The sequence below is a fragment of the Spea bombifrons genome, chromosome 4 (assembly GCF_027358695.1).
Source record: "Spea bombifrons isolate aSpeBom1 chromosome 4, aSpeBom1.2.pri, whole genome shotgun sequence".
Lineage (NCBI taxonomy): Eukaryota > Metazoa > Chordata > Amphibia > Anura > Pelobatidae > Spea > Spea bombifrons.
In genome coordinates, this window is record NC_071090.1 from 63,686,523 (window position 1) to 63,709,715 (window position 23,193).

Sequence of the window (23,193 nt, forward strand, 5' to 3'; positions counted from 1 at the left end):
GTCATCAACATAAAAAAAAATGTTTGATTTGGTCATTAATGATTTCAACTCCCCATCTTCACTACATGTTATGAACAGCCAGCCGTTCTACAGGTCGATATAAATCTTTTTGGGGGAAACCAAGTTACTGTGGAATAAAGTCACCAAGATTACTACATTATTAGTATTATTATTTTTATTATTATTAATTGATTTATATAGCCCCATCATATTCCACAGCACCGTACAATGGGATAACGCATAGTGAAGTTTGCGATAAAGATTTGTAACAATTTCCATAGTTATATATGTGACAATGAATTACGTAAAAAAAAAAGACCTGACATATATTATAGGAAAATGTATACTGGGTGATATTGTTATTAATTTAATCAGGCTGTTTATTTGAAAGCACAAACATTGTTTATTGATTTCCCAATAATCGAGGCGCCGGTGATTAATCATTTGACAGAAGGCTACACAGTGCATCACCGGTGGTTGAAGAATCTTGCTTGCATTGGAATAAATAAATATGCTCATAAGTAGGATTTACCCAAATACAACTTACTACAATTCATCCTTTTAGACAGTGTTGCATCCTTGAATAGTATTATAACACTTCATAAATAAAAACAGGCACGTTAACCACTAATACCAATGTTGTTACAACAGGCATAAAAATAAAGTAAAATTGCATTTGGTCTGTTATATATAAAAAATACATCGTTTGGTAATATTTTTTATTCCTACTTTTAACTGTAACAATTAAAGAACTCACAAAACTTTAGCAGATGTTATCACAGCATGCACCAGGGCCATGCGTAATTATAACTACTCGGTTATAACGTATTATGACTACTCAGTGTATATAAAAAGCCTATTGCAATTGTGAGCTACGGTAAAGTTAGCATCGCTTCCTTACCTTCAGTGAGTCTGCCGGTGTGTTCAGCATCACCTCCAGGTAGGATTTTGGCAATATATGCTCCAGTTTCTCCATAGTTACCTGGAACCTCTTTTCCACCAACAACCCTTATGCCAAAACCATTTCCTGTTTAACAAAGAAAACCTGTTAGAAACTAATGCTTATCAAGATTTATCAAGAGTGAAAATGTAACGTGGGTATTCTAGAAGAATTTAATAGATTTAGACTCCAGATAATAAGTGAATCATGTATTAATCATATACTGTATGACAGCATATAATATATACATATTAACAATTAGGTTTATAATAAAATATGGCAAACTATATAATGTATCAATGGGGTGTATAATAAAAATATATGAATAAATGTACATTGTACTAATTAGATGATAAATACATTTTAATTGTTATGTTAGATAGAAGGCTTATACACAGTGCCAACTAATGAGAGTACACATTGCACTATGGATTGTGTATATGTTGGAAACATAAAAACACCTTTTAAATATTAATATTTCTACAATCACCAGGTGATTTCCTCTATTTATTACCATTTGATATGTCAGATATAATTTCTACACAAACCATTTTAAGTGTTCTAAAGGTCAACACTGATTTGCTATTGTAAAATGTGCTTTTAAATTACCTTTAGGTAACACACATGAATTACATTAATTATAAATGAACTATACCGTATATATATATATGTTCCATTAATGTGCACACATTAATTAGAAACTGAAGTGCTATTAATAGACAAACTGTGACATGTCCAGAAATGCAGATAATGATCTGGATTATGCTAAATATTGAACAGCAGATTCAGTTTAAAATGAGTTGTACCATGTTAGCTGTGGAAGGAAAAAAGAGCACATTTGGTAAAAGAAAATTCAATAATATATGTGCTCATTATTAGTCTCATCATAACCTTTATTAGGATGCAAGCTTTTGAGACTAGTTAAGTCTCTTCTTCAGGCATATTATAAATGTGAAGCTGGAATTGCTCATACATGTATACAGTAATATGCTGACACTTGAAGCAAAGAGGCAATGGTTTTGAGATTACATTGATGTCGTAGTGATGTCATGCTTATGGCAAAATGCAAATTCATGATTTCTTCAGAATACCAGCGTGAAACCAAATTTTTAGCACAAGCAGTCTCTTTTGGTGTTATGAACTCTCCCACGCTATGTGTGGTTTGTGTGACTAGTAACCTAAAAACTGTGACCTGAATTATAAAGTCAGTTTACATTGCGGTGCCTTCCTTTCTCTCTGTGTCATGAAGTTCCCCATTGATATGGTTACTCTCAGATCTTTTCTGTGCACATGATACATATGTCACTTAAACACTAATAAATCAAATTTTGTGGCAGGTTTGTTTCAATTCATATATTAAACATAAAAATTGACCAGAACCCTGTATGAAAGATATGTTTCTCCTGATACCAGCCAAAAATTAATTATCATTTGTACCTGACACTGTATGGTCCTTTGGATCCTTCTGCAGTTTAAATCTCAGGTGTGGAAATACATAATGGATTGGCTTTCCATTCACCTAATACATACAATACAAATATACATTTTCATGGTTATATTGGCAGCAAAACATGATGATACTCAACAATTTAGTCTAAAAAATATTAAATGCTGTATACTGTAGCCAGAACATGCATAAGTCAGGCCAATAATAACAATGGCAAATTATTAATAAATGTTACTAAAATATGTAAGTGGAAGATAAAGTGCTGCGCAGAAACAAATATTGGACTTATGAAGTGACAAGCATGTGAATAATTTCCACCAAAAATACAAACACAGTGAATATCCCACAAAAAAAAAATGAAATACTTATTAAATCAATATTTTCATTGATTGTATAAGCAAGACGTCCATCCGTTTTATAACAGGAACATACATTGTTCTATTCCAAGAAACATAGAATCAAATATAAAGTGCATTATGCATACATTCAAGGACAATAATTGCACGATAATAGAACAATGTATGTCCTAGATCGATTGGTTCTATTATCGTAAGTGACTTTGAACAAACTGTTGTGAAGCAATGTGCCACAATAGACGAGCTGTGGGAACGAGTATAACCTATACAAAACGGGATATTTAAGGAAGGTGCAGAGGACGAGTTGATGAGCTACTGAGGAAGCCTGATTGGGCGAAACGCGTCTGCGTGTCGGCGTCATTACGCTAAACCCGGAAGCCGTTTTGGCTGGAGAAAAAAGAGAGAGTCTGATACTCGCAAAACAGATTTACAATGTGAGCATATTGCATATTTAGTTTTATACAATAAATCATTTTTGCGCTCTACATCTTGTCTCTCCACCTGTATTTCGTCCCTAATCCACCGTTGTACGGATTGAAAATCGATTGAGACATAGAAACAGAGGAGAGATACTCTTCAGGAATACTGCTGCCAGAATCCCTCTACCAGATGTGTGCCCAAATAAGTCCGAGCAAGCACTATGATTTTTGTTTGTTCATGATTTTTATTTTACATGCCAATACGTTCCTGTTATAAAACGGATGGACGTCTTGCTTATACAATCAATGAAAATATAAGTATTTCAGAACTGATTTTTTTTTGTGGGATATACACTGTGTTTGTATTTTTGGTGGAAATTATTCACATGGTTGTCACTCCATAAGTCCAACATTTGTTTCTGTGCAGCACTTTATCTTCCACTGTTTTTTTTTGTGGTACAAGGGGTTGTATCTTTAGTGTTTGCAGCACTGTTTAAAGCACTTTTTTAAAAAAATATATATCTTGTTTTCACTAATTGATATATATTTTAGCACCTGATCACTATTCTGATAATTACCTAAAATATGTAAGGCATAGATTTTAGCCTATATATCTGCATATAACATAGTGTTAGGAAAAAAAAAACTGAACACATTCATAAAGAAATCAAAAGTTTTTCAAATGTATATACATAATGTCTGAATGGCTCTATAATATTTTGTTTAGCTGTTGAACCACATGTAATTATACCTAATATTCAAAGTCATGGCCTGGGGTTCTGGAAGCTAGTACAATTACCATTACCCATTACCTAGTATTCTACTCCAAATAATCCTTTTGTTGTATGTAAAACCAGAATTTTTTTAACCAAAAGTTTTAAGTACACGAAGTACCTGCTGGGCATCTTACTTGTTCATGATGAAGAGATGATCTTGCATGAGATAGTTTGTCTGGTAGCTTTCGGTCAATTCCATGTCCATTTTCAATTCTTGATTCCCTTGGTTTGTCAAACCAGTCTGTTTCTTCACGACGCAGATGATAGGCTTTAGAAATCAAGCAAATGTCAATACCTTTCTCCAAGAATATGAGACAGGAAGAGGAACTTGCCAAACAGTCAACATGCAAGTATTATATTTACTAGCCATGCAGTTTAGGCAAGGTCACAGATGCAAGCACAGACATGCAGAATACCTGATGGTACTGTAGTGAGCAAAGCAAGGATGAGTTAGACCACTTGATACCTGCAAACCATTTGCCATGCTGTCAGCATAAAGAGATATTTCTAATCATTTTTATTGGGTGCAATTTTAAATGGCCTCATAGATACAAATCCGGTTCAGAAAAAAATGACTGCATTTCGAAAACTACGACCAAAAAATAAAAATGTATATATATATAGTCACATGCTTCTGCAACCTCAGAGGTTTCTTCCTCAGAGATCTTAAGAAGAGACCTGCGATATATGAAAAGCTTATGTGTCTCTACCTCTTTTTTCTATGTAAGCCCCAATAATATATCAGCTATTATTATTATATATCTAATATACTATTAGACTACAAAGGCTATATCCATTTTGATTATCAATTTTATTGCAACAGACAAGCCTTTTTTTTTTAATAATAAATGGATATTCATTTCTGAGCCTGTAATTGTTGTATAATCTACAGATATTAATTCTGATAATTATTGGCAAGGGAAGATTCCTAATTTTAGCATAGTAATATCGAACATCTTGGTTCATTTGAATAGTAAATTTGTCTTGATGACCCCCTCCAGTTGGGTCAGTGAAAAAGTTGTGTATGTTTTATTTAAAAAAAATAATACTATGCCCCATTCAATCTGCTTTTCTGAAAGTTTTATAAGAAATTAGAGTATTGCTTAGTGTCTGATAGAAAGCAAGCATTAGAAGGTATGCATTATTTCATTACGGTTGGAAGTAATCATAATGAAGATGATGTCATACAATTTGTCTCACAGGGACTTAACTATGTCAGGCTGCCAATTGGGAAGCCTATGAGTTGTGAAAATCTTGAGGAAGTAAAGTGCTTTTCAGTGGGAATCCCTGAGCTCTGAGGTAGAAAAAGACCACAGGAGTCACCCCATCACAAATGCCAAGTTGGATCTTTTAATTGATTTATGAATAGACAAAGATAAATAATTTAGTATTGATCTCCAGCTAAATTGACCCTACGCAAATAGACCAGTAGATTGTACATTGGTAGGTAGATAGATATTGGCTACACGCAAAAATATATATATAAAAATAAAGCTATAAGTTTTACTGTATACCCACTAGTAAACAACTTCTATGAAACAAATATATGCATGAAATAATAGAAAATGTTTACTAGTTTTCTGATTTTTCTTTACTTACTGTATTTTATGGTCTGTGTTTAAACAGCACCCTTGTAAAAATGATAATCTAGGGATTTCAAATCTCATCATGCAGCAAAATAAGAAAGTATATTCAATATTATGGTTTATATCTTTTTGTCAATTGACAAAAATGTTCATATAATTGAATGTTTACAATCTTATCTCAACAATATAAAATGGCTATTTGTATTCTTCGATTACGGGTTATATTTCAGTAGTCTATGACTTCATACGTATTTTTAAAAAAAAAACAATAAAAAAACTTTTACTTCCAGAGCTTTCTTTTGCCCCTAAAGTCATCTTCTGCTGTATATTTTTATTTAACAAACTAATAGTAGGTTAGTGGAAGAAAAATCGAAAAAGCGTATACATTTTGATAGCGTGCAATGCTTTCTGATCCAACAAGTTACCCATTTATATATTTTTCAATGCTTCAGACCAACACAGAATAAAAATACAAATGCACTATATAGGTTTTGTATTATCATTAAGCAAATGTGTTTCCATGTCTATAATACTGATGACACGTGCTGATAACTGTTGTAAGTTTTCCACAAAAAATGTGTATGAATAATCTTAAACTGTGATGGATATCACTCTGAAATGCAAAACAATATTAACAAATGAAGTGGAATCTCATGGTGTGCACTCATGGAACTTTTTGCACCATTCAGTTAAATTGCATTGTCATACATTTTAGTTTTGTCCTCTATAAGTCATGGAATTTTTGCATTAGAGTTATTTGTAACAATAAAACTAATCTGTGCGCAATCAACTTAATTTGTATTTTTTTAATAGATGTAATAACCTTTGGTGGAAAAGAAGGTTAAAATAGATATAAGAATTGAAAAAGTATGGCCATACTTTTGACACAAACTATGGTTCCTATGTTGAAAAATGCTTCAATTGAAAGCGTGATAAAATTAACAATTAAAAAAACCTGATATTTTATAATACGTACCAGATACTCATTATCAGGGCACAGATTCTGGAGTTTACTGTACTATTATTTGTGAGTAGTTTAATATTCCAATACACTCTTAATAAAGAACAAAACTGACATGCAATACAAAGACATACACAGACTTTCTACAAGACTGGCAACAGAGGACTCCTACCATCATTAAAGGAATTTTCTGGAGATTTACCCAAAATAAACAGAAAAAAAAAACATTCATTTATCAACAGACAAAAATTTTACATAATGCTTTTAACCAAATCACCTGAATGAATAAAATCTAAAAATACTTTAATATTTTAAGTTACCAAAAATCAACTATAACTATAATAAACACTTGGTTTAAAATGTATTTTTAATTTAACAGGGAACACACAATGTTAATAATACACACAGTGGGCCATTTTCCAGGCCTACAGAGGGACTTTAGATACTTTTTGAAAAGAGTGAACCACTATCCTACCTGCCATTGCTAAGAGCAAAATATCAGATGCCTAGAGGTCTGTAATACGCCAAATGAAAGAAAGAGGCCTCATAGAGAGTATAAAACGGGAATGGGATACTAAGTGAAGTGGGAGATGTTAGCCTCAAACAGAATTTGGTGGTTGAGGAGTGCTAGGGAAGGTGGCAGGAGTAGGTGGGGTGGATGTGGCCAAACACCACTCCCTTGCCCAGAGAAACAAGAATCTAACAGGAGACCCTGGAGAGCAGGGCTTCACGTGGAGACTCCAGGTCAAACTCAGAGATTTCTTAGGTATGAGGACAAAGAGAAGTTAATTTAGGGCCAGGAGAGGCTTTCAAGTGAGCACAGTAATTCCACCCATTGATAAAAGAAAACATATCATAATAATTGTGTTGTACTTTCCCTGGGTATATGCAATAAGGAGCTTTATTTGTGGTAATTAGTATTGAAATATATTTATTTATAGGTACAATTTTTACACTTGCAATGACTAAATAAACAATGCATTCAAAACCCTGTTTAATTAAAAACAAAACTTGATTTTTGAGCAAAACTACGTTCTAAAAATATTTACTTCTCCCCTTTTTCCCGTTTACAAAGATATATATATTTCAAAATAATACTCTTTGTGGCTACTGATGCTTTTTAATACTAGTAGACAAAAGCCTAAGGAAACTTAGCAAAAGAAAGAATTGTGAATAAACCAAAATACTGTGTGATGCTTTTGCAATATTTACATCAACGATTATTATATTGTCATGCAGCTGAAAAGTCATGCAGTTTATTTTTTTTAGAGATTCTCAAAAGCAATTACAAGACAAAAAGTGCATGCAAATCTTTATTATTAAGCAAAGTAACATAAAGAAGACACAATTAAACTAGTGACAACATTAAGCGATATCATTACGTTCCACGCCATTTTCAAATTTTAAATAATGAAAGCTAAAGAACAGTAAAAAACACAATCACAATACGTCATCCTATATATACAATGTGGATAACCTCTCCTTGATGTTGCAATATTTCATAGCATGGGGCAAAGCAGATTATTGCATGTTCTTTCAGCAGCAAGGAGTTAGATATGGCCAATATATATTTCCTCTGATTCAAATATTAAGAAAAAGCACATAATATTTGCTTTATGCTGTAATTGTATATTGATTTCTACATATGTGATAAATTATATGTGTAGGTATTAATGATTTATAATTTAATTCATCTTTACAAATGATAATTACTAGAAACACTGAAAAAAATCTAAATGTAACCATGTATTTAGATTTTTCTTTTACTCGCTTATCATATCTTATGTAAAAAAAAAATTTGTGAAAGTGTAAAATGACTGAAGAGACTGAAATGAACAGAAAAAGGACCACATTTAGCTTGATGCATCTATGTGGTATCCATGACAAAGACAACAAAACAGATTAAAATAATACTGTATGAAGAAATAAAAATACACAACACAATATACTTAAAATAATTAATGAAAAATACTTGAGATTAAAAGCCATGAAATAATAATAATAAAAACAATAGCAGAAGAGAAATCAATTGCATGCATATAAATGAATATTTGTGTTATGATAGAAGTAAAGTAGTCTGATGCCATGATTACCTTCACTATCTGACATGGCATGCTGAAAATCATCCATGATGAAAGCTATATCTCGATCGTAGCCACGAGTTCTTGATTCTTCTCTCATGTGCTGTTGCACTTCGGGTAGGGAATGACTTGAACCAAACTGGTCTCTGCTGTCTGCAGATATAGGTGGCAATGGACCAGCTGAAGCCCTTGCCATTCCCATTGGTTGACCAACAGGACTTAGTGGACTTTCTTCCTCAGAATTCTGTGCTACAATTGGGATTCTTCCCCTACTTTGACTAATAGGAAGGCTAGATGGTTTTGTTCTTCCAGAAGGTGCTACATGACTAAAGGACCCATCTAATGTTTCTGCTTCATTAGCTTTCAGTCTCAAAGAAGAGCTTGATAAGTCTCTTTTAATAGATAAATCAAGTCCATAAATTGAAGAAGGCCTAGATGAAGGCCTTGACCTACTACCACTTACATAAGGCTTGTCAACTTCATCCTGCATAGATGTTCTTAGAGTTGGACTGAGAGATGCCCCAAGATTTTGTGCTAGCGCAGGGCCCAGGAATTTTTGTTGGTCTGTAATATTTTTTCTCAGTCCATATGTAATATCATCCTGAAGCAGCCTTACCTTTGAAGAAATACTTGGAATTGATGATGTACTGGAAGAAAGGTAGCTTGAATAATCTGGTTCTATATCTCTACTTTCCTGAATTGGAGAAAATTTAGCTATTTTAGGGTCTATCACTGCTTTTTTATGTTTGGATTGTTTTTGATAGAGAATAGCAGGTGGAAGTTGTTTTGCAGCTTGTTTTTCCAGTGTAAGCCTACTAATGCTGTACTTTTCAGTTTTAGGGAAATGTCTATAAAGACTGTCAGAGTGATAGTAGGGAGAATATCCAACAAGGGGGTCCAAGTTTTCTGTACCTCTACGGAATTCTTGTTTTATTTGATGTTTAAGAAGCTTTAGCTCATAAGGATCTTCCATTGAATCTTCATCTGCTTTTCCATATGAATGTAATCTGGCAGAAGATGTCATTGGAGCTAAAAAGTCTGTTACTTCTGGAGTCCTTCGTGCATCAACGCTTCGAAGAATGCGGTCAGCCTTAGATAACTCTTTCTCATGCAGTCCAAAGGCAGAACTCAGTGATCCAGATCCCTTGGTAAGTTCACCAATGTCATCAATTAAAACATAATTTCTGGAAGTGTGGTGATCTAAATCTGCATAAAATGAATCTGCAGATATACTAGACATTGGGCTACTTGCCATGCTGCTCTTTTCGTCCAACCCTAACCGTAAATCCAGAGTACTATATTTGCTTCCAAGATGAGGAACAGAGTAGCTGTTATCAGTAGAAGCAGGTGTTATTATAAGTGGTTGGTTCCTGATAACATCATAATGTGTTGTTAACTTACAGTCCAGATCTAAAGCCCCCTGTCTTTTTTGCTGCATAAGAATCATCTGTGATTGATGCTGTTTATAAGAAGGTTGCTGGGTTGGTGCAGGCTGTTGAGGAGTAAAGGACATAGTTGGCACAGCTTGGAAACTTGGTTGAGTTTGGTATGATGAAACCTGTTGATGGTATAGAGGTTGCTCATAATGAGATTGCTGAGAATATTGTGTTGGTGCTTGAGTAAGCAGGGTGGGGGTCTGGTATTGGAATTGGGTATAGGGACTTGTAGGAGGGACAAAGTGTGTTTCTGACTGTGTTTGTGGTGTCAAATATGGGCTATATTCTGTTGGTGCAGCTGTTTGTGGCCTATCTAATCCAAGATGGCTTTCTATCCTGGTTGGCCTTGTGCTACTAACTTCGCTGTCTGACATATAATCTCGTTCTTCAGCAACACCCTGTAGATATGCTCTTTCCCTCTTTTCCCTCTCTTTTAACAAAGCTTCTTTTCTTCTGTTAATTCCCATTTCTAAATATCTTAACTTTGCATCAATTTCCTTCTCTTCTTCATCTAATTCTGCCTGTTTCTTCCTTAGCTTTGATGACTCCCGTTCTACCAGGTCCAATTCTCTATCAATATCTTGCAGGATTTTAGCTCGAGCCATAGTTGTGTTTCTACAAATTCTTCTGCGAGATACTGATCCAACTGTATTATATGGTGACTGAATACCATTACTTGCTTCCTCAGGAGGAGGGTTTGGCAGAGTTCTTTTCACCTTCTTTTGAGTTCCACTAAGTGTTTTAGTCTGTAACAAAGATATAATAGACTATGTTAATGAATAATATTCTAAATATTTGGTTTTTGTTTACAATCCCTCAATGCACACCTCTACAACAACATGCAAACTGATCAAACATTTTACAGCACACATGCACATGGCATTTGGCTGTATTCGTGTGCAGTTACACTAGTCAGGGAATATGACTAATCACTTTTGCTGAAACTAATTAAAAAATGCATGCATGGATTTGCATGCCATAAAATGCACTGGATACCGCTACAGATGACTGTATGGGATCTAATAGTTGAAATTAAATATAACTTTTAATAAATACACTAAATAGTAATGATATACAAGAATGGTTCTGTTTCAAGATGTTGCTGACCATTTGACAATGATGGTGTGATGCTTATCTAACATTGTCTGTGTCTCTTAATATATCATTTACTCTGAAAGAAAGTATTTATTTCCCTTCTGGCATATTCTGACCAGAGTCAATAAGGTCTTTGAGAGGTCCTCTGTTTCCCCTGATTATCAATTTTTCTAGGAAACAAGCATGTTTGGTGTATGTGAGCATATCAGTGCCCTAACAATCATAACAGAAAATTATCATGAAATACATAAGTTAGCTCAAATTAAATAAAATACTGTCCCAGCCACAAGGAACATAGAATTAGCACCTAGCAATTAGGAGGGAGTTGAGATATGTGCCTCCCCTGGCATAGATATGTATGATGTACAAAACTGTGGAACATGTGCTCCCTCTTCTGAATTACTCTAAATTTTAATTGGTATTAATAGTGGTTGAAAATGCAAGTTTGCAATTCAACTACAAGTCTAAAAACAAGTTTGCAGTCCTAGACTGTAAATGCTAAATACAGCCACATAGAAATCAGTAAGAAACAACTTCACCTGAGTGATTCAGTTGGGTGTGCAGAGTATTAGGATGTCTAAAATAGATACATTTACTTACTTAACTAATTTAACACATCCTAGTAAGGCAAAGAAAACACATAAATAAATTGACCAACATTTAATCATTGTGTAAACATGGGGTAAACATTTGACCAATGAACTGACAAATTAAATCAATTTTGGAAAGGACATATATGGATCTATCATAAAATGTGGTTTGTGAGCATGTATTGCTGATTACTAACAGCTGTGCACATAGATATCTTTTGGCATCCATGGGAAAGAACAACCATCCCTTCACTCACACTTGTATACACCATATATGTGTGTATGTAGCCCAAGGCTAAGACAATCCACATGAACTCTTGGTTCCTGGGTGGACTGTTCCCAAGGACGCAACTTCAGCCAATCTGAGCTCAGTAGTCCCAAATGGGAACAGACTGGGTCAGAGCAGTTGGATTCTAAAAAAGATCGGAGGAAGGGACCTGGCTTGTTTACCTTTTTAGTCTGTATGTGGTTAAGTCACCTATCCTGCATGTAGCGCCCTATTCAAGGCCTGTGCAGCTCAGATAGGAAGAAGCAGCAACTGCTTCTGGAGAAGATTCTGTGAAAGTTCCAAGTACAAGGAATCTCCTCAGTTAGCACTGCATGCATCAAAGTAAGGGTCCCATCAAGTGTCTTAGTTCTTAGCAGAGAAAGCCCCCTTACTATCTGAAGGTACCAGCTAAGTGGAGGCCTTCACAGCTTCAACGTTCCAATGAACATTGTAACAAGTACACAAAGGTTTTGCACACTTTGTAGTTTTGGCCTTGGAACATCAATGATTCCTGAGATTTTAGCAGAACAACTTCTCTTTCATCAAACACTATGTTTCGACATTCATGTTAAAATAAATCTGGTCACACGGATCATACTGCCCTGCATTAGAAGTGAAGTGGAAGAGCAGTTTCTACATTACTAGAAAGCAAGATTTATAATGAAACAAAACTGCTAGAGCTGAAGAGTAATGTATTTATGTTCAGTGCCATCCTGTTCCTAACCCAGGACAGTGCTATCAGCCACCCTTTCTTTGCACCGTTCTTGCTGTTGAGTGCTGGGATATGAAGAGATGATGATTCAAATAAAATGTCAGTGAGTTTACACATTGTTACTATGGACAGACATTCAGGGCTGTGTGCAAATGTCCAACAAGGTGCGAAGAGAAAATCCAGCAGAGAGAGAGAGAGACCCCCGAAGTTCTAAATATTTTGAGCAGTCAAATATCTCTATTAGTCACGTATTCTCCTACTTTTTGTCATCAATTTTTTAATTGGATCTGACCAGTGCTTTTATAAAGGATAGAAGGATAATCTGGGGAAATCACCCTGATATTGAAAAATATAAATACCAGTAATATTAACAATATCGACCAGACAAATAATGTTAACTAAGTAATCTTAAGAGTAAAACTAACTATGTGCTGAAAATCCATGTGAGGAGGGCCATCCTCATCTTTTGTTACAAGTCCAAGTTGTTAAGTGACATACTGGTTTAGATCCTCTCTACTCAAAGTACATTATTATGTATAATGTAAATCAAAAATCAATAACACATACTATTGTATACTATTTGGATACATTGATATGTAAGTGATATTATGTTGTACCAGTTTGTTATTGTGTGTGATTTTAAATTATCCCACTGATTCTAACAGCGGAATCTGCTGGCACTTTACAAATAAGTGTAATGTATTCTGATAGATAAAGAGGGGATCTTTCCTTTTACCATATGTACAGTACATAACTCTTTTCTAAAAACTAAATATTAAAAGACATACTATAATGTTAATTTATCAGTGATATGTTGTAATTCAATAAAAAAAAGGATACGTATACTTTGAAAGAAATAGAACCTTTCATATATTATGTGTGCAGTCAGTAATGTATCATAGTATTAACGGGACACCCCAATGAACATATGCACTTTAATGGATATGATAGCTGTGTGATACCCTTTAAATTGTCATGGCGCCCCCCAACCTTGCAAATTCTTGAGGGGATTCTGTAAAAAAAACAAAAACCCACATGCTCCTTTCCCCACCACCCAGCTATTTTCCACACAGCTTTCTTCAATATGCATTCTTATTTTAGTGGGTTGTCATGGTCAGAAAGGCAGCACTCACTACCAAACAATCAACAGTCTACCATGCTTCCATCTACATCTGTATTTACTTTGCAGGAAAAGCTCTAACTTTTAGAGGGATTGTAGTTCTATTTCTCTACCATGAAAGCTCCTATTTGCTCTTTTGCTTATGCCTACAGCTTATGCAGAGAATTGCAGTAGGATGTAGTGTCATGTAGTGGTGCTCTGCAATGTGAAGACCTTCCAGCGTGTCAAGTAAGAAGTGATTGACGTACTGATTGGCAACCTAATTTGGACATGACTGATTCTTTAGTGGTTATCACAAACCGTTGTGTTACCCACCTAAACTTTGGCTGACTGGCATGCAGGCAGACATGTATTTATATTCTGTGCTGTCAGGCAGCGGCCCCCAGTCGCCCCTTCCTCAGTCAGCATCTTCCCAGCATTAAAAAGATGTACTATGCCTTTTAGAAAGGAAGCGCCAGCATATGACTCATATCCTGGTGCTCTGTAAATGAGTCAGTATGGGAAATCAAAGATCTCCTCTGTGACCAGCCCACTGGGCAGGGGGACACTGGGGGACCTGATTGCTCAAGATCTACACCAAATCTCCTGGGCCTGCTGCTAGTAACAAGATACGTTACTGGATGCAGTGTAACGTCTTGCCCCTCTAACTCATAATCAGGGAGGAAAATACACTTTTAGACCCATTGCATTTGTATTACGTTGTACAAAAAAAATAATACAATTAAATAAATGTGTATCCAATGGTAACCAAACCAATATAGGTAAATATCAAGAAATGCTTAAGAGAAACATCATAAGACACAAGTGAAACTGCTAAATGCACCATAAAAAATAATGACTAAAACACTGTCCCCATTGTTTACTCCCGAATCCATTTTTGTAGGATTATGCTAAATGTCAAATTTTTTTTGGGGGGGGGGGTTCTATATAGCTAATTTTAATGGTGGTTATTTTAATTTCTGTTTGTTATTTTTTGAAGATGTTTTGATGAAAACATCAAATTAGTATTACTGGATTGTTCTTGTCTGCTGTGTCTACTATATTTGCTGGCCTCTATTTGCATGTTTTTTTTTATTTCATGTGATTGTCAGTGTTTTTTTTTTTAAAGTATTCAACCAATTCAATTGTAATTACATATATTATAGAAAGTGTGTTACTTTATATAAAATGCCACGTATTTTGATACCAAAAACCATAAATAGAAATAAGGGCTTACCATGTACCCATCTGAATACTGGAACTGTGTCCTTGCATTGTCTTCTGAAGTAGGACTTAAAGGCTTGGGATCAGACAAGGAACGTTGTATAACTTTTGTTGATTTTGGACTAGGTGGTGGAACCAAGTTTATATCAGTATGCTGACAGGCTATATCATCCACTATTGTTTTTTCATAAGGGACAAAGGCTGATTCCAAGACCGTGCCAGGAGAAACAGGTGATATTGGTGAATAAAGAACTTTGGGTGATTTTGGAGGGGAAGGTGCGACCTGCAATGAAGATTCTGCACGAAGGTGATTTGAATAACCAATTTCTAATGGTGTTGGACGTCTTTTATCCTTTTGTGGCATATTAGTTAAATACTGGGGACTTTGATCTCCTTCAGTTTCTGTTTGACATCCTAAGCTTTCACCCTTATAGCTTTTTTCTGGGGCAGAAATATGTTTGACTATTTCTACTTTTGCATCAACCTTAGCTCTTACAGAAGGAATTCTTATTGTTCCAAGTGGTTCAGTTTGTACTGAACTCTCCGCAACTGTTTGCACTGCTATACTGGACACTTTAGAAAATTGCCTAACTTTGTCAGCGTCTGTGTTCCCTTCACTATATTTTCCTGCACGTGATCTCCTCCGTGATCTTGTTGGGATATCCCATTCATCTTGATCCTCGTCATCAGTCTGGACACTTGTATCTACACCCTTTTTTGATCTTCTTCTCCTTCCTGTATATCCTTTTTCACCTCCATCCTCGTCATCAGTTTGCACTCCACTATCTACTATTAACTTGTAAGATTTTGGCTCCTCTTGTACACTCACATCTAATTCATCGTACATTCCACCTAACCTTTGCATTGAACTTCTTTTTTTCAGTTGCCTTTCCTCGGTTACATTCACATCTTTTAGAGACATTTCTGAAATGGAGTTTAAGATGCCAGGTCTAGAGATATACTGTGTAATTCCATCTGACTGAACAGTGTACCATGTTTCACTTGGTGGCATTTCAATGCCACCAACGCCTGATACTGCGGTTGATGTATGGTCGCTAGTCCAGAATTGCCCATCTTCGGGTGCTGAAAATTGGCCTTCCAAAACCCCCTGATCTGAAGTTGTCTGAGGTGATGCTGTTTCATTTGTATCATAACTGTATTGATACATCTGTCGTAATTTCTGTTCCTCCAGTTGTTGATGTAGTTGTTGTTGAAGCTGCTGAATTTGTTCAATGTGTAGCTGTTGTTGAACTAATGTTTCCTGTCTCATCATGTACTGAGCTTGTCTCTCTTCCTCTTGCTGAAACAGTAGTTGCTGCTTCATGGACTGAAGCTCCTCTAGTTTCTTTTGAACCATGAATGTTTCTTGTTCTCTAAACCTTTGAATTTCCTGACGTTCCCATTCTAGTTCTTCAGCTAATCTTTGTTGTTTGATCTTTTCTAGCTCAAGAAGCTCACGCTGTAAATGAAGTTGCTGCTGTTTGCCATCTTCAGATGGCATGAGAAATGCTGACTCGTCTTCAGTCAATTCTGAGAAAGATTCTGGTTCAGTTGTCATAACAGAAACCAAGTCTGCTGCTGTAGTGGCTTCAACTTCCATGGCAAAACCTGATTCAACAGCAGTCATTACATCAGTCACATCTGCAGAAGTTGTATTTAATATATTATATGATCTAGGTGGAGGTTGGGTTTGATTTAGGCTTGAAATAGCAGTCACAGTGTCACTAGTTATGAAGCTGGATAAATCTTTTACTGTTGTACTGAAAATGGATCCAGGCTGTGTGGTGATGGCAAATGTTGAAGGGATTGGAGTTGCAACTGAAGAATACACAACTCCATTTGATGACCTTAAAACACTTCCCATACCGAAAGGTGGCAGTATGGATGCAGTCATCCGTGCTTGTGAATACTGGGGTGCACTCATTCCAATTCCAGAAATAACTTGTCTTGTCTCTGGATAAGCACTTGTGATCTTGGTTTTGTAGTCCAAAGCCTCACCTGAAAGTATAGGGTACAGTTATAGTCCATTTCCTATATACATTGCTGCTTTGTGGATCGGAGAGCCATCCAATCTTGATGAAATAAATGGATAAATTGCATGCAAATCTCCATGGTTAATGATTCACTGGGACAAGAAGCAAAATCATATTTGGAACATGCAGGCACATGCATGAACCTGTGAGCAAAATATATACATAAAATGGAAAATAAAATACACCAGTACTCCAAAATACTGTCACAATGTCCCACAAAAATAAAATAAAAATGGCATAATAAAATAAAATAAAAATTTCATCCTGAAATGAGATGGAGAACACCATAATCACATTTCAAAGAAAGGTCGGCTGGCACATCATACTGACCTGTAGTCATCTTCCCAGATGTAAGGTCTACAGCAACTTCAGTTACTCCAATAGGATAATCAAAAGTGTTTTTACTTTTGTACAAGAAAAGGCCAGCTTCAGCCAAATTAGTATCAGACATTGATGGCTTCATACCGCCAACACCTCTTAACCCAGCCATCCCTGACCGATCATATTGATAATGGTCATCTCTGTAACCAAAACGGTCTTCAGGCAAATTGGTGGATGACTGCTGTGAAATGCAACTTCTTCCAAATGGTAATTTATATACCACATCACAACACACAGCCCTTCTCCCTGCAGTTAAATCAACAGGCTTATCATCTTCAATTATTTCAGTGATAATTGCAGATGTGGTTTCATCCACAGTTACTATTGTTTTATGGGACTTAGTGGTACTAAGATCTACTACACCACTATCTACGGATTCCTGGGAAGTGGATATATCAGTGCATCCATTGGTTATACTGTTTGGAGAAAAAGATCCGTGTTTTCCTGTTGCAGAAATCACTGATTGTGCTGGCATTCCCATGGATAGGTTAATGGGCACTTCTTCTTCTACAGGAAGACCAACACTTGCTTGTTCGTGTTGTTTAGATGTCAGCTTTAATGGCGCTTTCATTGAATTTCCTAGATCAACAAGACTTTCCAGACTTGTTGTATAACCCAGCGTTGTGGAACATGTCACTATGGAATATGGCTCTGTTGGAGGTAAAACAGAAGACATTGCTGTTGATTCACTACAAAGGTTTACTACAGCAGGCTGCACAGCACTAACCGGCCGACCGGAAACACCTTGAGATGTAGACTGCCGCTTGGCATCCAGTGGTGCAGAAGACAGATCCATACAGATACCCATGAATAAGTCATTATTTGCATTATCAATTTTACTCAGAGTGCGTAGATCAATTACATTATTGGATTTAGAAGCTTTTGCATTTTGTTTTGACTGGGATGTGCATTCAGCTTGTAAAATGGTTGCAGTGCTGTCAAGGTCTGAAGCTTTAGACATGGCAGCCTTTGTAGAGGCTGTTGTTATTACCTGTGATAATGGACTTGGCACAGGGTGGGAATCAAATGATGCTTGTATTGTTTCACCTTGACTAAGGGACATAATTGAGAAAACAGTTTCTGCTGTTTGTGGAACTTGCTCTTGTGGTGGTGCCTGAAGAGGCCAACATGTTGTGTCAGTTGCAACATTGTCAGTTGGTGTTCCAGGTTCAGAGGGCAATGTGATAACAACATAGGTTTCCAACGATGGCTTAGTCCACCTTGGTGAAGATTTATTAGAATGAGGAGAAAGTGGTGATGTAGGAGATGGCAGTTTGCATTCTGTTGATGGAATCAAATTTAAACTCATAGTGGCAGGCAGTGTTGATGTGTTGTCATGTACTCCTTGCATCTTTTGCATAACTGTTGGTTGTTCAGAAAGTCTAGCTTTTGTTACTCTATTTTCTGTTGGCCTGTGACTAAATACCAGTCCAGCTGGGATAGAAGATGGCTTCGGGGGGACAGGTGGTGGTGGAGCATGATGCTTTGAAACAATGGTAGCATTGTTTTTTAATGAAATTTCCCCTTGTGAGGTTTCATTGGTGGACCCTTTTATAGCATTTTTTTCCATTGATGGAACTTTGGGTGCAGGCCTCTTTTTGGAATATACTGTAGGCTTAGATGGGGTAGGTGGAGGTAATGGTGGGGGTGGTGGCGGTGTTTGTGTTGTCAAAGGAACAGTAGACTCTGAAGAGGAACTTCTGAATAATGATTTAACTTTTGATGTAACAGATGTGACAGTGGATGCCGCCGACTGTAGATTTGGGGAAGATGTTATAGTATCTGTTACTGATGTAGACTGTTTGGTCAGTAGTGAGCATTCCACAGTCCTAGGAGTCTCACCCCTTTTCTCAGAAATGTTAATACTAGTGTTTTCCAAGACTTTAGTCACATCTTTTCTGCCTTGTTCTTGATCAAAAGAACATGCCCCAGCTGTTTGTGTAATCTCTGTAGTAGCTTCAGGCACAGAAATTATAACATGTTCAACTGATGTTGTTTCACTGGCCAAAGAAGGTTGTGTAGTGTGAGCTGCATAAGAATAAACCTGGTTAGAACCAGGACACGTTGAACTAGATGTTGCTGCACACATTACATTACCATCTTTTTCTCTTTCTTTCGGGCCAGTTGATAAAGCACTCCCTGTATATTTTTCTGGCTTTATTACAGGTTGTTGGTCCAGGTTTCTTAACTCCATGGAGTCACTGTCCTTTATAGCAGGTGAAACTGAAGTTGAGACACATTCCTCACTTTTCGCAGGACTTCCTGCAACAGCTGAGTCCTGCATTTTCTGGTCAGTGTAATCAGTAATTGTATCTTCTTCTGGCTCTTCTGTTGTAAAATGTTGAGTTATTTTAACATCTGGAATAGAAATTACATTAGCAAGAGAAGATGTTTCCATCTGAGAAACAGATAATAGGTTTTCTGCTGGGGATATATCCGCAGGGACAGACTGTGCATAACCTGTTTTTATAGAAAAGTCCGCTCTAACTTGAGTTGGGCTTGATCCTGGTGTCAACTGCATATTTTGACAACTAATAAAGTCATGGAAACCAGTATCTGTATCTTCGGGTTGCCTTTCATCAGCATTATCCAAAATAATGATCTCATGGCTTTCTGGGACAATGTATGAACTAGAAACTATGTCTTCTTGAGGCACAATAGTATGAAATGTCCCTGTTGTGTAACATTCATTTTCAAAATGTATGATTTTCTCAACAGAATCTATACGAATATCATCTGTCAAATTCTTTAGGTCTGATACCTGAGAATCAAAAACATTTTCTTGGCAGCTTAGTGCATTGGTATCTAAGCTCTCATCGTAGTTTTCTTCAACTAATGACTCATAGATATAATCCTCAATTAACATCCCCCCATATAAAGGTTCTTTCTCAAAAACCTCATCTTTTTCCTTCTCGGTTTGATAAAGCTTTGCTTTGTATAATATTTCTTCATATGCCTCCTCTGCATTTTTTAAGCTTCGCTGGCCATTTTTTTTCTCAGTCACAGCACCTGTTGTTACATCTGTAGGAGAATACAGGGAAACTGAAGTAGGTAATTTGTATACCTTTTGTACTTCTATTATCTTTTCAGGACTTATTTCAAATCCTTCTGGTTCAGATTCAATACTGGGTGAATATTCAGAGCATGAAGACCTATGAAGTTCCTCCATTTCAGCTGCTTGACGCAATTCCTCTGTTGGAGAAGCATCTTCAATAGGAGAAAGATTGCTGGGGGGTGTCTTTGGTCTTTCTCTCCTTCTCTGAGCCCTTAGTTCATCCTTGTCTTTCTTGGACTTCTTACTAGAACCTTTCCTTTGCTGCTGCTCTAGCTCTCTTTGTTTTTCTTGTTCTTTCAAAAGCTCTTCTTCTTCTCTTAATTCTTCTTCTTCTGATGAATCTTCAATAGTGGGTAAAACAGGCCCATGAGATCGGTGCCTAGCTTTTCTTTGCTGTTTGCTTTCCCCTGATATTTTCTTATGGCTTGGGCTACTATCACTGTCCTCGTCCAGTGATGATACTGAAGTTGGCGACGTGCCTGGAGTAAAGCTTGATGCATGAAGACTAGAAGACCTTTCCTCACGTGACCTCTCCTCAGGAGAATCAGTTAAACTTTCCATCTCCAACTCTGGCTCCTCATCATAATAGAGCATTGTTGTTTGTTTGCAAGGTTCTTCAGAATATGTGTTGGATATCGTGCTATTTAGTTCTATTGTCTTAAATCGACGGAGTCCTCCCCCTCCACTTACTGAAAGCTCTTCACTTTCTTGGCTTTTACTTTCTCTGTATTTTGGTTCTGGAATTTCGTCGTATACTTCCTCATCCTCTTCATCACCATGGTGCCATGAATGTCGTCTTATTCCGTCATCATCATAACTTGCACTGCTTTTTTTGGTTAGTCTCTTACATTTTGCTGCAACAGGCTTTGTCTTTGCTTCTGCCTTTTGACTTTCACTTCCACTAATTTCTTTTAATTTGGTTCTTATAAATTCTTCATCTTCTGACCCCGATGCATCCTCATCAGCACTCATTTCAATGATCTGTTTACGGATAAAATCTTCATCGTCTCCTGATCCTTGACTGTCTTCATGCTTATAGTCGTCGCTACTTGATGATCCATTGCTAATTCTTCTTTTCCTCTGAGGGACTGGGGAATTTTCACTTTCACTACTGTCATCCAGAGAATCATGCCTTTGCCGTGAAGTAATATCTCTTACTGAACCTAACCCGTCTTTATGACTTTTCCGTGAAACTATACCTTTTCCATTTTCACCAAGAATTTCTTCATCTTCTTCTTGAATATCCTCAAGTTCTTCTTCTTCTGAACTAAAAGATTCTGGTGTAATTGGTAAGATCTTTGTTTTAACTCGTGTTTGCCCACCATATATTCCATACAAGTCATTGCTTTTCCTTGACTTTTCATCAATGAGCATGCTAGTTTGGGCTTCTAGAATTGAGAGAACAGTACTCTCAAGCTTAGCTAAATCAGAGGGGCTTGAAGGACTATTTTCATGGGAGAATGTTTCACGTTTGCTTGGTTCTTTATGTAAATCTTTTTCATCACTTGGTATGAGACTAGGAATTTCTCCAAGTGAGCCAGATATGCCATCAGATGAGTAGCCTGTGTCACTAAGACCTTGTGGACTTTTTTGCTGTTGAGAACTTGAAGTGTCTGACTTGTCATCTTCCTTCTCCTAAAAAAAACAGAAATATAATTATAATTTCTCAAAAAGATTGAATTATAAATATATCAACAATAACAGTACAATACATAAGCAATATTAGTCTCTATAATATTAAACATCAATATATATATATTTGGATAACATATTTTACAAAGTGACCTGTTTACTGAATAAGCTAGAACAAAAGGACTATACTTTTATATTGTGAATCTTGTGGGGCAAAAATATCCAGTAGTTTTCCTGTTATCAAATGATCGATTTCTTACAGATATCCAAGCATTTTTGGAACTCAGTTCTACATGGGAAACCCTATAACATACTACAAAGCCTTCACTGTATTATATAAATACTGTACTATAAATATTAGGATAAAATATAAAAGGGAACTCACTGAACATCATAAAAAGGTAGAGTTCAGATTATACCTTGTTGTAGCCAATATTTACCCAATATTACTAAAAATACAATTTTCCACCAAAGTTAAACATATAAGCTCATCTTTTAGAATTTTAATATTTACATATCTATGCTTTCAAATCAGAGCAGGTATAAACTTATTAACAGTTTCATAGCCTCTCTTGAACTCTTTATATATCTATATGCCTTCTAGCATTTTGAAATGCCAGAGGGACACTTTTTTAAATTTTAGAGGTGTGGGTAGGGGGGTGGTTCTGACTATATGAGTTATTTATACACTCAAGCAAAGTTTTTAGAAGGATATACTTTAATAACACACTTTACAATTTCTAACATAGAACATAGAAAGTTCTGACTGATGTGCAGACAAGCACATAAAGTTGGTTCATAAGCTATAATAGTGAAAACATCCACTTTAAGATATTTGTAATAAAATAATTCAACTCACCTGCTATGGGTCTTTGGGTACTCATCTAAACCAACTCATATTTCCTTTTTTTTCCGTACCAGTTATAAAACACGTTACAAATACGTAAAAAGTTGTTAAATAACCAGCCAATCATAAAAGGGAAAATTATTTGAAGAAGTAGTAGTAACAGGAAATAGCACAGGAAAGAGCAAATAATTTTATTACAAATATCTTTAAACTGCCAAATAGTATGCTATTTTTTTTAATACATTACATTACAAT

General features: G+C 36.0%; 1 protein-coding gene across 1 annotated transcript in view; it reads right to left on the minus strand.

The window, feature by feature from the left end:
• PCLO (piccolo presynaptic cytomatrix protein) overlaps nucleotides 1-23,193 on the minus strand; it is a 127,636-nt gene that overhangs the window by 28,706 nt on the left and 75,737 nt on the right. The window contains exons 5-9 of the mRNA XM_053464498.1: nucleotides 8,579-10,748; nucleotides 6,658-6,675; nucleotides 4,073-4,206; nucleotides 2,378-2,459; nucleotides 902-1,027 (exon numbers count right to left, since the gene is read on the minus strand). Coding sequence (XP_053320473.1) covers nucleotides 902-1,027; nucleotides 2,378-2,459; nucleotides 4,073-4,206; nucleotides 6,658-6,675; nucleotides 8,579-10,748 — 2,530 coding nt within the window. The remainder of the gene's footprint in view (nucleotides 1-901; nucleotides 1,028-2,377; nucleotides 2,460-4,072; nucleotides 4,207-6,657; nucleotides 6,676-8,578; nucleotides 10,749-23,193) is intronic.